The 15,327-nt window shown below is 41.8% G+C and overlaps 1 protein-coding gene across 2 annotated transcripts in view; it reads left to right on the forward strand.

Annotated features, from left to right (window-relative positions):
- Window positions 1-15,327, forward strand: part of trim44 (tripartite motif containing 44) — a 42,823-nt gene that overhangs the window by 14,783 nt on the left and 12,713 nt on the right. For both annotated transcript variants that reach the window (XM_070907678.1, XM_070907677.1), the window contains exon 5: window positions 1,797-1,819. In XM_070907678.1, coding sequence (XP_070763779.1) covers window positions 1,797-1,819 — 23 coding nt within the window. The remainder of the gene's footprint in view (window positions 1-1,796; window positions 1,820-15,327) is intronic.

Consider the following 15,327-nt stretch of genomic DNA (forward strand, 5'->3'; position numbering starts at 1 on the left):
TATTTTGTAATGCATGGTGAGTAATAGTTTTTAACCATTTGAAAACAATAAAAAAGTGAATTTATCAATAAGTCATCAGGTGGGCTCGTTCGAACACTTCATGAAGTTGATGTTGTTGCAGCTTCAGGTCGCATCTTTTGATGACATACACACTAAGCCCAGATTGTTCTTAGCTTTAAGAGACCAGTTTTTATGTGTGCACATATTGATAGACTGCCCAAGGCCATGTTAATAATATAGGAAATGTTGAATCTGATATTAATACTGTTGCAAAGGTAACTGTGGTAATTACAGTTGGAACAAACCTCTATAGTTGTCAGCCTCTTTCTAACAGCATATTTCTTTCAATTTTGTGGGCAGTGGCATTACAAAACTTTAATTGGACAAGATTAAAACAAAGCACACAACTGGGACTATAGTAACATTCCACTTTTATTGGCGTAATATAATGTAGTCAAAGCAAATATTAAAGAAATGCAGTACACATTACTAACTCTTATTTACATAGAATCATCAAGACAATGGGCTGGTGTGGTATGTAGCTTGATTAATGATGTCCCATGTGCAGTCCACTTGTTGGCTCACTGGCTCAGGGTGGTGGACTAAAATGTATCTACATAAAAAAGATATTTGTGTATTTCGTCTGCCCTTTGGGTGTCTAAAAACCTCACACTGTTAGCTATCAACTAATGATAGGTCAGTTAGCCAACCGAGCAATAGAGAAACACAAAGAAGTTTGCAAATGTGTACTTTTTGTAGAGGCAGCCTTACAGCAACCAGTCAAGAGCTTCTTTGGTGAATGTCAGTGCTGCGCAAATTGACTTTTGAGCCCGTTGAAGTGTTTGACAAGGTAAACCAAGAAAAAAATCTCACTGAGTTCCAATATTTGAAACTGAGTATTTGTCCAGATCTGAAGCTAATTAAATTTAGAGCCAAATCTTAGTCAGCGAGGCAGACAGTCAGTCAGTGCTCCGCAGCCTCCACTCGTCAGCTCTCCTCTCATCTGCTGCGCTGCCGACGAGCCACTGCCTTCAAGACGCTGTTAGTTACACGGTGTCAAAATCCCTTTCTGGCGCAGCCATCTTAGTGCTGGTAGTCAAGGTCTAGTGCTACAGTACAATCAGTGCTGGGGATGAATATTAAAGGCAACAAAAGAGGTTGTCGCGTCCTCAAGGTCCCTTTGGACTGAAAATAAACCAATTGACATCAGGAATGGTATAACAAGTAGTTTGACATCCATTTCAAGTGTTATGCATGTATACTGGAGCTGTGTGTTTGGCATGCAAAATACTGAGCATACTGGTGTAGATTCATAGCAATAATTTAAATGTTACGGGTAAGCCTTGTGAAATAATGCATTTACAGCTTCTGGAAATCTGAAATGTGATTCAATTTTTCATTCAACTCATGAATAAACTTTTTGCTTTGCAATGTTTGTGCAAGTGTCACATACTGGCAGTCCACAAATCACGTCCATCATTTTGACATTGAAAAATCTTTTAAGCCCCAATCAAAATTAAACAGAAAAGCCAGCACATGAATAATGCTTGCGGCTCACCTGGTGCTTTGTTCCAGACTGCTCCTTTAAAAGCTCATGAATATACATGAGCACAACTGGTGGATGAAAGTGAAAATTAATTGGTCAGATTTAGAGGCATGCCAGCTGTGGACCAAGTTGATGTAAATTATGTTGTTTACCTTTTATTTGTTATCCACAACACCCAACACCTGTGCAAAGATTTTAAATATGTTCTCTCTCTCTCTCTCTCTCTCTCTCTCTCTATCATTGTTTTCAGCACGACATTGAGGCCAGGCCAAGGTAAGACTGCCAGTGTGATTCATGTTCACCTTTTCATAACAGGATAGTTTAGCAGCCACTAAGGACACTTCAAAACCTCCTCACTCAGGTCCTTGTACCAGCGGCCAGACTGATGAGTATTCACCCTGCGTTATAACACGCACACAAAAACACCTTTTCCCTCTTAAAACTTCCACCTTTTTAGTGACTCACTCAAACAACTTACAAACTCTCTACAGACACAGGCACATAAACCGTCCTTGCGTCCAAACCTATCTGGCCACATGCGAGTCACGTCGGTGCCCCAGCAAGGCAATTAGTAGCTCTCATCTGTGTGTGCCTGCAGGAATCAGAAGAGGTGACAATCTGCCTGGTCTAATAAGAGGGCCCTGGATAGTGCCTGACAGGCTGTACGCGTGCGTGTGTTTATATGCGTGCATACTGTATATGTGTGCCCTTGTGTTAAGACAAGCTGTTGTGTAATTAGTGGGGTCAAGTCTTGCCCTTTGATACAGCATAGTATTTACATTTCTACTATCCCAACACTGATTATGTGTGCTAGCAGTTTTGTGTAAGGGAGGGTGAGAAACTGGACTGGACAGATGCAGCCATATTATTTTTCATCGCTTTTACAGTTTGTTTGTTTCTTCTTTTTTTTTTGTTGCCAAGACTACATCTTTCAACTTTATCTCTGTCTGTGTCAGACACTTTGAAATGGATAGTCCTTTACCCAGTCTCACACTTATTGATCTGTTGACACGAGAACCTCTCTGCCTCCTTCACCCTGAGCAGGAGCGCTCCTAGCACCACCTGGTGTCTCTGCCTCCCCTCCTGGCTGTCTCTCTGGGCTTTCATCTCAAAGTACTCCTCCCCTCTACAGACGCAGACATACACGCACATACACAGACTCAGACACCTTCAGCAAATGCCAGCGCATCTGTCCTCAGAGAAAAGAACCTTATGGTCTGCAAGACTGTATTTAAAATGATGGCTGAATATGAAAATAGTCCGATGTGCCACAAAATACACTTTTCATGGACAACATGCTTATTTTCTGCAAGCAGAAATTACATTTTTAATTTCACTTTGTACTATTGATATTGCAGCGCTGCCTGTTTCTGGGCAATGTACTGTTATTTCATCTCTGGAGTGTAATGTGCCTTGCCTTTAATGAGCAAAGAAAGTCATGACCATGGCTGGTGCACGGTGCCAACATGTAATATGTTATTGATTGGTCAGCCAGTATTATGACCCCTAAGCGCTGGAGCAGATGGCAGCAAGCTTGGACCCAAGGGTGAGATGGAGCTAATAGTTTGCCCTTGGTCAAGGTTAACCTCTACATCTCTACACAGTCACACACACACACACACACACGGATATAATTACTCCCCCTGTATTGCCCTAAAATGCAGTGGGTGCAGAATCTACTGTGGCTAGTGGGAAACAACACACATTTTGGAGAGAAATACAAGGAGAAAGGGAAGTTTTGGAGAGGTTAGTAGAGAAAAAGAAATGATGAAAGTGAATTCTGGACAGCTTCATGTGCGAGTTTATTATAGTGTTTGAGCGCTAGAGATTGGACATCTTAAGGTTTAAAGATGAAACAAACAAAGGGTGGACAGGTGAAAAGGAGTCGAAGTGAAATTGGAGGGAGAAAGGAGGAGAGAGATTTTGCAGGATCAAGCGAGGAGTGGATGTTTAGGGTTATGTGCAATGGGATCCAGACAGCAAATTGATTATGGAGCAGAAACACTAATCCGCTGTCTGAGCCTCATATCGCTGCTGTAGACAGAGCATCCCCACAGGACCACAATCCTGCACCCACACGCATCTTTCCTGGACTTCCTCATCAATACAATCCCCCCCCTCGCCTCTCCCCAAGCCTCTTAACATAGGTACTCCATGCCTGCCAAGATTTGTCCTCTGAATATAAATCTTGCTTTGCCCAACCTTCTTGCTGCTGCCTCTAATGTGATGCGTTGCAAATATCGCTGGCGTTCCTCGTCTTTAACCCCCTCACCTCCCTTGCAACCCCTGTTCCTTACTCATGCCTTTCATACATGCATTTGTGCAGCATGTGTTTGTCTTGTGTGCATGTGTTTATGTGTATTTGTATTTATGAATGCACCTAATAGGCAAATCAAAACAATATTTATCATCTGGATCTAATCTAGCTGTTGCAATCTCTTTATAAATCATGTGTGTGTGTGTGTGTGTGTGTATGTATGGGTGTGTATACGTGCATGTAATAATGTGCCCAAAGGTATAAACATATAGGTTATGCTAGTATCCCATGGTGTGTTATGACATTTAGTGTTTCTGGTACAAACTTGGCTCAGGCTTGTAACAAAAGGGAGTCCACACACACACACACACACACACACACACAAAAGTTCCAAAAGCCAAATTCCAAATTCATTTATATAATTGATAAGAAAATAAGGTGGAGTGTGGAGATGTGGATGTAGTCAGTAGTGTGAATGAAAGTATGGGTGTGAGTGCTGTAACAGATGCAAACCCAAACCAAAGTAAAAAGGTGTGATGACCATGCGGGTATGTTGAGGCTGCCCAGCAAGAGGGAGCAGAACCTTTGGCCCCTCCCTCCTTTCAGGTCAGGCAGTTGCTCTGATGACCCACCCAGGCACCTGCAAGAAGAAAACAGAGCAGCGCAGGAAGAGACGGGCGGGCGTCACAGTGTCAGTTATGTAAATTTGATTTGAAGAGATATAATTTAATGTAGCAATTCATAACTATATTCTAATTCTCTCTCATAGCCATCAGTTATCTATTTTCTTTCCTGAAGCCCTCACACACACCACTCATTTGCTTTCACACTTGTCCTCAGTGATCATACAGGGCCGTGGCACTTCAGGAGTCTGACTCCTTCACACACAAACACACACACACAAAAGAAGGATGGGGAAAAAGGGCTTATTGCTGCAGTAACGCTTTAATTCCAGGAAGCCACTTTTATGTTGTCTCCAGAGATGCGTGCTTAAGAGAGAAATAGATTCAAAGACAGTGAGACAGTCAATGAGAGAAAAAGATGTACACTGAGGAATTCCACTCGTTAGACTTAAATTTGCTGTTCCGTTGGGACTTTGGAGGATTTATTTTTAGTAGACATGTAGAAGAATTTCTTCTGTCTTTTGGCTTCTAATACTAAAGGTTTTTAGCTTGGGAGTTTTGGATGTCTGGGCACCAAGAGGGAGTCAATGGGACACTCAAACGAGTATTCCAGCATTTTTCATCCTTATCTGTATCGTTTTAACAATAGGAGAAACAATCAGTTACTGTCCAAAGTCAGCTATTGTTTTCTTATTCACCAAGTCAGCCAACACAAATCACCTCAGATTGTCTTTTAAGCAACATATTCATGCAAACATTAAAACTTATAGCAGTTCTTCACTGTCACTTAATCAAGCCACCAACCGAGGTTGGGTGTCGCTATTGTCGTATAATTGTTGCCCACTCATAACTCTGATGCATTTATTTCCACTTATAAAAATTTTCGGTTTGCTGTCTTCAGCCTTTGCCAAAACATCAATCTTTATATGTTGAAAATAAAGGCATCTGAGTCATGAGTGTTCAGCTTTCCAGTCTCTTTTTTTATGTCTGCAAGTCATGTATCTCTAATTCACACAGCACAATTCCTGAGTAGGTATAAGATGTTCATTCGGCATCACCCAGGTCTTGAACTCGCCATCTTAGACATCAAGGGCAAGTCATGATCTTGTTGAGCTCACCAGGGCTGCATGTAAAGGCAGATTGAAAAAAAAAAGTCTGAGAATTTGTGCACTTCATCTAGTCAACATAGAGATGACTTTTGAGATACAATTCTGAAATTTACCATGACATCAAAATTTTGATAAATTTTTGATAATTCAAAAATCTGGCTGGACCGTTTGTGGAAGAGAGTGCATTTCAGTGACATAGCATCTCTGACTATAGCTCTAAATGCTAGTATTCAGTATCGTAGGAGCAGTCAAAACATTCAACCCTGATGTCCCTGATGGCTTTTTCTCTGTCACTAGTGGGGGAATTTAAATAATTTATACAAATGCAGGTAACAGTCAACATTGGTACTGCTTAACATCCACAAATAAAATCAGTGATTCTAAGTATTTTTGGAAGCATTGTCATCTTTAAGCTCTGGTCTGAGACGCAGCTGGCTGTTTTCTTTGCCTCCCACAGTGAGGCTTCCTTTGTGTTTACGTGTACTGTCATTCTGAGCATATAAAGAATAGTAATGGAAATGAGAGGCCTTAAAGAAGAGATGTTTCCTTAGAAAACAGAAAAAAACAATTTCAATGCTAGTTAGCTGTTTCTCTTAGCGCTTCAGTCATGGTATGAATTTTTTCTATTCAGACAGATTTTCAAAGAAATGAACACTCGTCTCCAACAGTAAAACATTACTTGACACAACTTTCTCCATGTGTGCCAAGATTATTTCATTCTTATGGTGGTTAAAAGTTCATCATCATCAGTCAAACTACTAGATAAATGCGTGACAGAGGAATGAAATAATGAATAGAGTGGAGCACATTGTGGATTGTAAGGGGCACGTCTGTGTGTCTTTTGAAAATCTGTATGAGGTTTATTTTATAGAAATGGATGGAAATTATTTAACAGAAGAGGGAAGTAATATGAACTCAGAGTGTGTGAAACCCCAGCCAGGGCTTACTGTATACAAACATGTCGCCCCGAAGGAAGAAAGAGAAAATGATGCAAGGTATCTGGGAGAATGGTTAAAAAAACAAAACAGCAAAATGCATACATAACAAATGAAGGAAATAGAATTGGCAAAAATAACTGTGATGCAAGGAAAGTGGAAGCTTTGGCAGCAACTGTATCTGATCTCCTGAACAAACAAAAAAACACCTTAAAACTCAGTAACTTCAGACGTGATTTGTTTTTGAGCTCAGCTTCACTGAAATCCACTTCATGATCAGTAGATCTATAAGAAGAAAAAACATCTGAATTGCGAAAAGCTTTGCGACGTGTGGCAAGTTTGCCTAGCATGAGCAATGGAGGCCTTCTGAGCATATAAATCACACAGTGTAATCACACTAAGATGGTAAAGCCCGCTGGGGAGCGCAGCACTTCTAATTACAATGCAAGCCCCCCCTCCTTCATTGCTTCAATCACTCACGTCTTTACTCTATCTCAGTAACTCCTGTCTCCTGCTTCACTCACTTTATCATGCATGCATGGCCCAGAACACACCACACACAGCAGTCTTTTATTTTTCTTTTGATTTGCTCTAACATACACACACATATACTGTATACGGCCTACATGAATTTACACCCATACATAAATAGTGTGCTCTACACTTTCCACACTAATCTTATTTTCTTCAGACATAGACCAGTGTGGTCAGGAGAGGCTGGCACCAATCAATGCTGGTTTTATATCTAAACAGAAATGTTTCATGTATGCACCATGTATTATCAATACATTCAATACATAGGGAGCAAATATCTGGCTACCCTGTAACTGACAAGAATCAACGCAATGTACAATCATTCTGACTTTGCATAAATAATCAAGCATCAAGATACTGCAAACATAAATGTACTAAGAGCAAAGAAACTCTTTCTTCTCTGATCAGTCTGAGAGAGCCCAGGGTTCTGCTGCAGGTAGTGCCAAAGGCCTGAATACGTGAACTCCTATATACATACAGTCATGGAAAAAATTATTAGACCACCCTTGTTTTCTTCAATTTCTTGTTCATTTTAATGCCTGGTACCACTAAAGGTACATTTGTTTGGACAAATATAATGATAACAACAAAAATAGCTCATAAGAGTTTAATTTAAGAGCTGATATCTAGCCATTTTCCATGGTTTTCTTGATAATAACCAAAATCACTTAAGTTCTTACATCAATAGCTATGGCATTGTACTGCCAAAAACAGTGCTTTTAGGCATTCCATGTTTTCTTTTCTGTCTGTTTTAGTCACATGATACACACAGGAGTTAGTACTTGATTGCATAACCATTGTTTTTGATGACTGCAGCCATGCGTCTTGGCATGCTCTCCACCAGCTTCTGACATTGTTCTGCTGTCACAGCAGCCCATTCCTGTTGCACAAATTCAAACAAATTTGCTTTGTTTTTGGGCTTGTGGTTCTCCATTTTGAGTTTGATGATTTTCCACAGGTTTTCCATTAGGTTTAGATCTGGTGATTGAGCAGGCCAAGGCATGGTTCGAATGTTCTGGTTCTCCATCCAGGCTTTAACTGACCTTGCCGTGTGGCAAGGGGCATTGTCTTGTTGGAAAATCCAGTCATTCGAGGCAGGAAAGAGTTTTCCAGCTAATGGAAGAAGACTGTTTTCAAGAGTAGCCCTGTACATGACCTGGTTCATTCGCCCTTCACACAATTGCATTTGCCCTGTTCCACCCATACTGAAACAACCCCAGATCATCACTGATCCACCCCCATGTTTTACTGTAGGGGCAAGACAGTCTGGTTTGTAGGCTTCTCCAGGCTTCCTCCTAACCAGTAAGTTGGCTGGAGTAGGCATCAACTCAAAATTGGATTCATCACTGAAGAGAACCTTAGCCCAATCATCAACAGTCCAATCCTTGTGATCCCTAGCAAAGAGTAACCGGGCCTTCCTCTGCCTTTCGTTGATGAAGGGCTTCTTCCGTGCCCTGTGTGACTTCAGACCAGCTTCAAGAAGTCGGTTTCGAACTGTCCTTGCCGAACAAGTCACAATTTTCGACAGTGCCCACTCATTTTTAAGCTCCTTGGAGGTCTGACGACGATTCCTGACACAGGAACGGATGAGTGCACGGTCATCTCGTGGGGTAGAAAGACGTTTCCTGCCTCGACCAGCTAGCAATTTGGTGGTACCATGTTCGGCTTGTTTTTTCTTGGTGTCTTGGAGATCTTCAGTTTTTTGGCTACCTGTCTCTCACTCATGCCAATTTCCAGCAGTGCCAAGATGGCTGCCTTTGTGGCTTCACATAATTCTTTTGTTTTAGGCATTATGTGAGACCTGCTCTTCATAACACAGTTCTTAACTAACATTCAAAATATCTGTTTTTGTCCTAAACCTCAAAACTCTCTGTCTTGAATTTTACTTGTAATCTGCCATCACTGTGTGCTCGCTGACAAGCAGCAATGGGGCATATCGTTCACTATGTCCCACTGAGTGACGTCTGTACACCTCCCTCAATCACGGTGTACGTTCACATGAACACACAAACCAAGGGAAAGGGGGCTGACAGGGAAGCAAAGCGGGCACTTTGGTACACAGCTTATCTGTCTGTCTGAGCCACTCGCCCTTCACTGGGTCAAGTAGATGGGTTGAGTGAAGTAGGGAGGTGTCAGGGGAGCGTGGCCAGAGGACACAGCCCAGAGATGACGGCATGGAGGGAGAGAGCTGCATTTCCTCTAATTAAAAATTTACATCGCCTCCTACAAAAGGAGCCACTACAGGCCCTCTTGCCTTTATACCATTCTGTGTGTGTGTGTGTGTGTGTGTGTGTGTGTGTGTCAACATGCCCTCATTTAATAATTTAAAATGTTTCAGCTAGATGCATCTGTATCCGTTTTCTTGTGTGTGTGTGTGTGTGTGTGTGTGTGTGTGTGTAAGGCCGGCTGCTCGTTATGACTGTACTAAAACCTCTTCATTAATACACTCTACACTTCTACACACACTCTCTCTCTCTCTATCTGTGTGTGCTCTCTGTATGTGTGTGTGTGTGTGTGTGTGTGTGTTGTCTGTATCTGCCTTCTTCTTCTCCTCTCTCTCTCTCTTGGCCATCACCATTCCACAGGGGTGCATCCGAGGTCCCAAATGAATGCAAATCACACACAAACCAAACTGACAAATACAGAGACATGTATTTAGATGACAAGAGAATAAAAGCATGCATAATTCATGCCACATGCGCAATGTTCCTCCAGTTTTTTAAATGTCATTCATTTGTGTTTGTGTGTGAATGTGCATTTGTGTGTGTGTGAGCACCCGGATACTGACGGCACTAGCATGACTCACATCAAACAGTTTTTGGAAATGTAGGGAGAGTGTGTGCAGAGGTGTTAAAGGGAGAAAACTGTGTGTGTGCGTGTGTGCTTCTGTTATCTGTGTCTTTTGTGATGACTAATGGCAGTTATTTGTTTTTCCTGAAACTTTTCCTGAATACAAATTAGGTAATTTACCTACTAGAACACGCCACTGATTTAGAGTTGGGGTTGCTTTAGCACCACTCATCTATTTCACTTGTGCATGTGAGAGCCTCCAGATTCCGTTCCTAGCTTCCAGTGCAATGCAGTGGTTTAAAGTTGGGAAATGGAAGCTGTCTAATTGAATATCCTGGTAAACTGGCAAGTATGAGTCACGACTGTGTACCGCCTGTCAAAATGCAAAAGAGACCAGACAGTTTTTTGTGAAATGGACATGACAGGTATGAATGTATTTTCAAAACAGAAAATGATTCTTTTGATATTGGATTTGACTGCAATGGGGATTGCCACCTGATAAGCTTCAGGATTTTGAATTTCACCAGCAGTACTGGCACTGCTACTGGCTTTGTTAGTCGTTGATGCCCCACTGTATAGGCCTGTGAGGGCCAGGGACACAGTGTATAGAGCTTTGACCAGAGCTTTAAGAGTGCTTCTGGTATTGATCTGCTGTGTAGATAGAAACGAGAGCTCTGACGAGTGCTGTGTATGTTGTCTGTGATCCCAGAGAGCAAAGAGTCGGCGGTAAGCGTCTGTGATGCATCCAAGACGATAGTGCGGCAGAATCGGGTTACTGCTGCGTTTGTGTTGATGCTCTGAGCCCGTAGTGCCTATGAATAATGGATTGTTAATCCATGTGTGTAAAATACACCTCTCTTCCACAAACCTTTCCTTGCCTTTCCAGTGCTGTTTTTGTTGTATGTGTGCAAAGGTGTTTGTACTCGCACTTACACTGTATTCTGTGTGTGTGTGTGTGTGTGTGTTCGTGTGTTTGTTTGCACTGAAGTGCTTTTCTTCAGAGATCAGTGTCGGCATAGTGACTTTATACCTTGAGAAAAGAAATGATTGTCAGTTTTACTCTGCTGACATTGAAAAGCTGGTAAGAGCCTTAACAATTTAACAAGGAGCACCGCAGAACTATTTTAATATTCATATTTGTTGAAATTTGCCTTTGAGTATGAGAAGAGGCTAGATTTAACACAAAGTAAAGGGCTGAGAACCTTTGCAATTTAATATTTTTGATATCAGGCTGATGCTTGTATCCAGAGGGACTTAGAGTTAGAATAGACCAAATTTGTATGTTAACATAATTTTAAGCTGCCCAGTAATAAAGCCATACAAGGAACAAAATGAAGCTATGAAAGAAAGTGATAAAGCAATAGTGTTTGTTGTAGTGAATTTTGGAAATGAAATTGAGCACGGGTATGGTGTAAGCAGGCTGTAGAGATGTATTTCAACTCCACCAAGGAAGATGTGGGGTGACTGCTGAAGAGGAAAGGGGGGGGGAACGGGGGAGGTGAAAATGTGAAAACTATAGTAAGCTCTCTGGGCAGGTTAGTTATACAGAAGGAAAAGACATGGAAAATGAAAGAGAGCGTGGCAAATAATATTTCACAAGGCTCCAGTGTACAAGACGGCAACAATAGGTTAGTCTCTGACAGTAAACTTCACCAAGCTTCCTGGTTATGAGCATTTTATCTCTTCCAGTGGTCCATATTTTGTTATATCTGATTCACCAAATGCCCTTCCTGATAACCTTGTGCTATCTAATATGTAGCCCAGTGCTGAACATCATACTGAGTCACTTAGACTGAGAAACCGCACTTTTTTCACTGTGACAGTAAATTCAGGCAAAACATGTCATGTTTATGTCACATTGTAAAATGTGTTGATGTGTTATTATCTTCTTGGTTATTTATGAATACAGAGCAGCGATTCTATGTGTTGTACTCCTTTCTCCCAGCCTGTCTTGTTAATTCGCTTTCCCTGCACCTGCTCATTAAATTACCCACCCAGATTTCTTTAGCTGTCCCATCTAATAATCATATTGTTATAGAAGCCTTGGCGGTTTGTGCCCTCTTCAGAGGACGGCTGTGAGGAATTACTATCGGAAATAAAAAATAAATCTGAATGTATTAATTACAGCTCACTTTCCCCCCTTTGAAAACACATACTTCTGGTGTGAGTGCGTGTGTGTGTCTGTGTTTATTTATTCACATGTGCTATTATATGAAAAGAAGAAAATGACAAGACAAAAAAGAAGTTAGAGGAAAATGATAGAGGAAGTGTGGTAAGGAAGAGAGTTGGCAGACGGCAGGAGCTGGATTGCTACATCGAAGGTGCAGATGTTGTGATTTTGTCTTTTTTTATCTCCATCACTTGTCAAAGCACATCTGGCAAGATGGAGCTCTGCTGCTGCTGCGGTGATGAAATGACCTTCTAGTTCAGATTCTGTGATTAATAAGCAATATTTTATAGTAAATCACATAAAATGTTTTGCTGTCAGACTGTAAAGCATGATATATCTTGTATAATGGCAGTAACACACAATTGTACAGCCAAGCTAGCAGCTCTGGGAGGCTGTACTGTGTTTTGAGCTAAATGCTAAAATCAGGATGCTACCATACTCACACTGACAATGCTAACATGCTAATGTTTAGCAGGTATAAGGTTTACCACCGTTAGCATGCTAACATTCTCTAATTACCACCAAACACAATGTACAGTTGAGACAGACTTGCCTTTTGCAGGTATTTTGTCATAAAACTAAGTATTGTAAAAATTATAATTTTGACCTGATGATGGCTTTTGAGAAAAGTCATGACAATTCATCAAAAGAGGCTCATGAATGTCTGTACCAAATTCCATTGCAATCCATGAAATAGTTGTTGGAGACATTTCACTCGAAACCACAAATGTCAACCTCATGGTGGCGGTAGAGGAAAAGTCAGGGGATCCCCAAAGTCACTCAGATTCATCGTCTGGAGACCATGAATGTCTGTACATGACAATTCATCCAGTAGTTGGTGTGATATTTCAGTCTGGTGGACAGCTTTACAACCATGCCGCTAACATGGCTAAAGTAGTTGTAGCACTAGCATGATTGGTGATTTCTGTTTTCAGACAGCCATATTCTTATACAGTCACAATCTATACAGTCACTTGCAAGCTTTCATTGGGTAGTTTTGAACAGCTTATCTGATCTGGACGCTGGGCTGTAATGATCAGCTAATGTCAATGTTGTCAACTGAATTCACCACCTCGGGAAGCTGTCAATCAGCCAGTGGCTAATTGGTCTGATGGGCATGTTGCATGCTGTAGGCAATCTGCGGGTGCTTGTGAGTTTTGTTTGCATTTGAGAGTAACATTATTTGGCTTGGGTCAGGCAGATACGACATACTGTACAGGAAGTGAACCAGGCAGTTAGAGCTCCCTCTTCTGCTGTCTTGTATGTTGTCAGGGAATTATACCCATTTACAAGCAAGAAAAATAGGTTCTCTGGAAACTCTTTGCATACCCCCCCCCCCTTCTCTCTCTCTCTCTCTCTATCTCTCTCTCTCTCTCACTCTCACACACAAACACTCTCACACACACACACTTCGGCTCTCAGTGTTCTATCCACAAGGCAGATTGTCATACTGGATCTGTAGAGACTTTGCCTTCCACCCTATCATGCATGCAATGCTTCCGCACACTCGAGTAAAAGCACTCCAAAGATGTCACACTGTGTATAAACATTCATTATTCATTCTAAAACCACGCACAGACACCGCACACACACGCACACACTCGCACAGTTAGGGTAATTAGTGGAAAAATGGAAAGAACAAGAACAACTGTCTCTTCGTGCAGACAGTAAGATGCTTTCACACACAGATGCCTTCCTCACACTGTCTCACCTACTATGTCCCCTTTGACCACACACACATGCACATCACACTGTGTTGGCCTTCGGGCGGAATTACAGGTCTGATTTCAGCTTGGTGAAGATGTAGGAGGATGATAGTGGCAGGCTGAACCAAGGGGCAATGAATCAGTGCCTTATCAAACCTCTGGCCCTAGGTATGAACTGTCAACACACACACAGACACACACACCATTGGCAGACATCTTCCTTCCACAGTTGGACACAGCAACAACGTCACAGCACGTGTCTGACAGCTCAGTGGGGCAGTTGTCAGGGCACTCTTCCCCCTTCCAGTCCACAGTCAGTTATTCTCCCAGTCAGGGGAAGGAGGAGTGAGCTAAGGTTGGCATGTTTAATTCAGCAGCTTCACGACAAGCCCTGTCACCATGTAGATTTATAGTACAGGCTAGAGAGGAATGAGGAGATGGTCGGGATTTAACTACATCAGGACTCTAATGGGAGATTTAGCATGCACTTTACAAAATCACCTTAATCCAGCATTGTTCTGTGAAGGGAGGGATGTGAACGAAAAATTAATTGCTTTTTCTGATGGGGGTCTAGACAGTTGCTCACTGGTTGTTCATTTATTATCATTGCTTTTTGTCAATTTCTATTTTGACAAATAGAAAGTATGCCTTGTATTCACCTGTGACGAAAGATAAAGATCAATTTACAGAGGAAGGGTATGCCTCTATTTTTTTCAAAAAAACATGAAATTGCTTCTAGTTTGCTGATGATGAAATATCCGACGGGGGCATGTCACCCCTAGGAGAAGGCAGGCTTTTATGACTGATGTTTTACAGGATGCATTAGTACACATAAAAGTTTATTAGCCAGGCAGCACTGGGGAGCTGTCAGGCCCCATGACTGTATTTCACTGTGTTGCAATGCTGCATCTAACTATGCTGCTTTTGCAGGATCAAAACAACACATTTCACAGACTAATAAAGCCCAATTTAGTCTCAGTTTGTGCAGCGCCGTCTCTTGCTTATACATTTGCATTATAGCACCAAATTTGCATTTAGAACTTTTCTTTAAAGTTGGTTTTGAGGTAGAAATCATAACTGTTAATCTTTTTGTTTGTTGCACAATTTTGTTGCATCTCTGTGCTGCACCCTGAGGGAAGTCCTTTATTCCACAGTGTGTTTAACATTCTCGAGAGGAAAAAGCGAGGAGGGATGGATGGAGCATATGAGACTTTTATCAGGCGAGATGAGAATTGTGACAGTCTGGAGCCCAGGTTTTCTGGGCTGTCTGTCTGGGTGTCCTTCACACTGAGAGCTTGGATGACGGGGTTTGAATGTAGGGGAGGGGGGAGTTTTCATGTGACAGAAGGCTTTGCCTAATAGCCAGTCTGTTCTCTAACTCTGTCTGTTTTTCTCTGTCTCATAGACACACACTTTTTCTTTTTCTTTTTTTTCTCCTCCTCCATTTCTCTGACCATATGTGCCTCTGACATCCCTCCGTCTCTGATAGAGGAGGAGTCAGTATCATCGATCGCTCCAAGTGTGGTGTAAACAGGCTTTTAATTTTAAAATCTCTCCGGAGCAATCCAGATTCCGGGACGGCGTGCCCGGGCACCTGGGCATTTCACTGATTAAGGTGGCGCCGGCGTTCTGCTGTTAGAGAAGGGGGTTGTTTGAA

Source organism: Enoplosus armatus, chromosome 6 (assembly GCF_043641665.1).
Source record: "Enoplosus armatus isolate fEnoArm2 chromosome 6, fEnoArm2.hap1, whole genome shotgun sequence".
NCBI classification, from domain to species: domain Eukaryota; kingdom Metazoa; phylum Chordata; class Actinopteri; order Centrarchiformes; family Enoplosidae; genus Enoplosus; species Enoplosus armatus.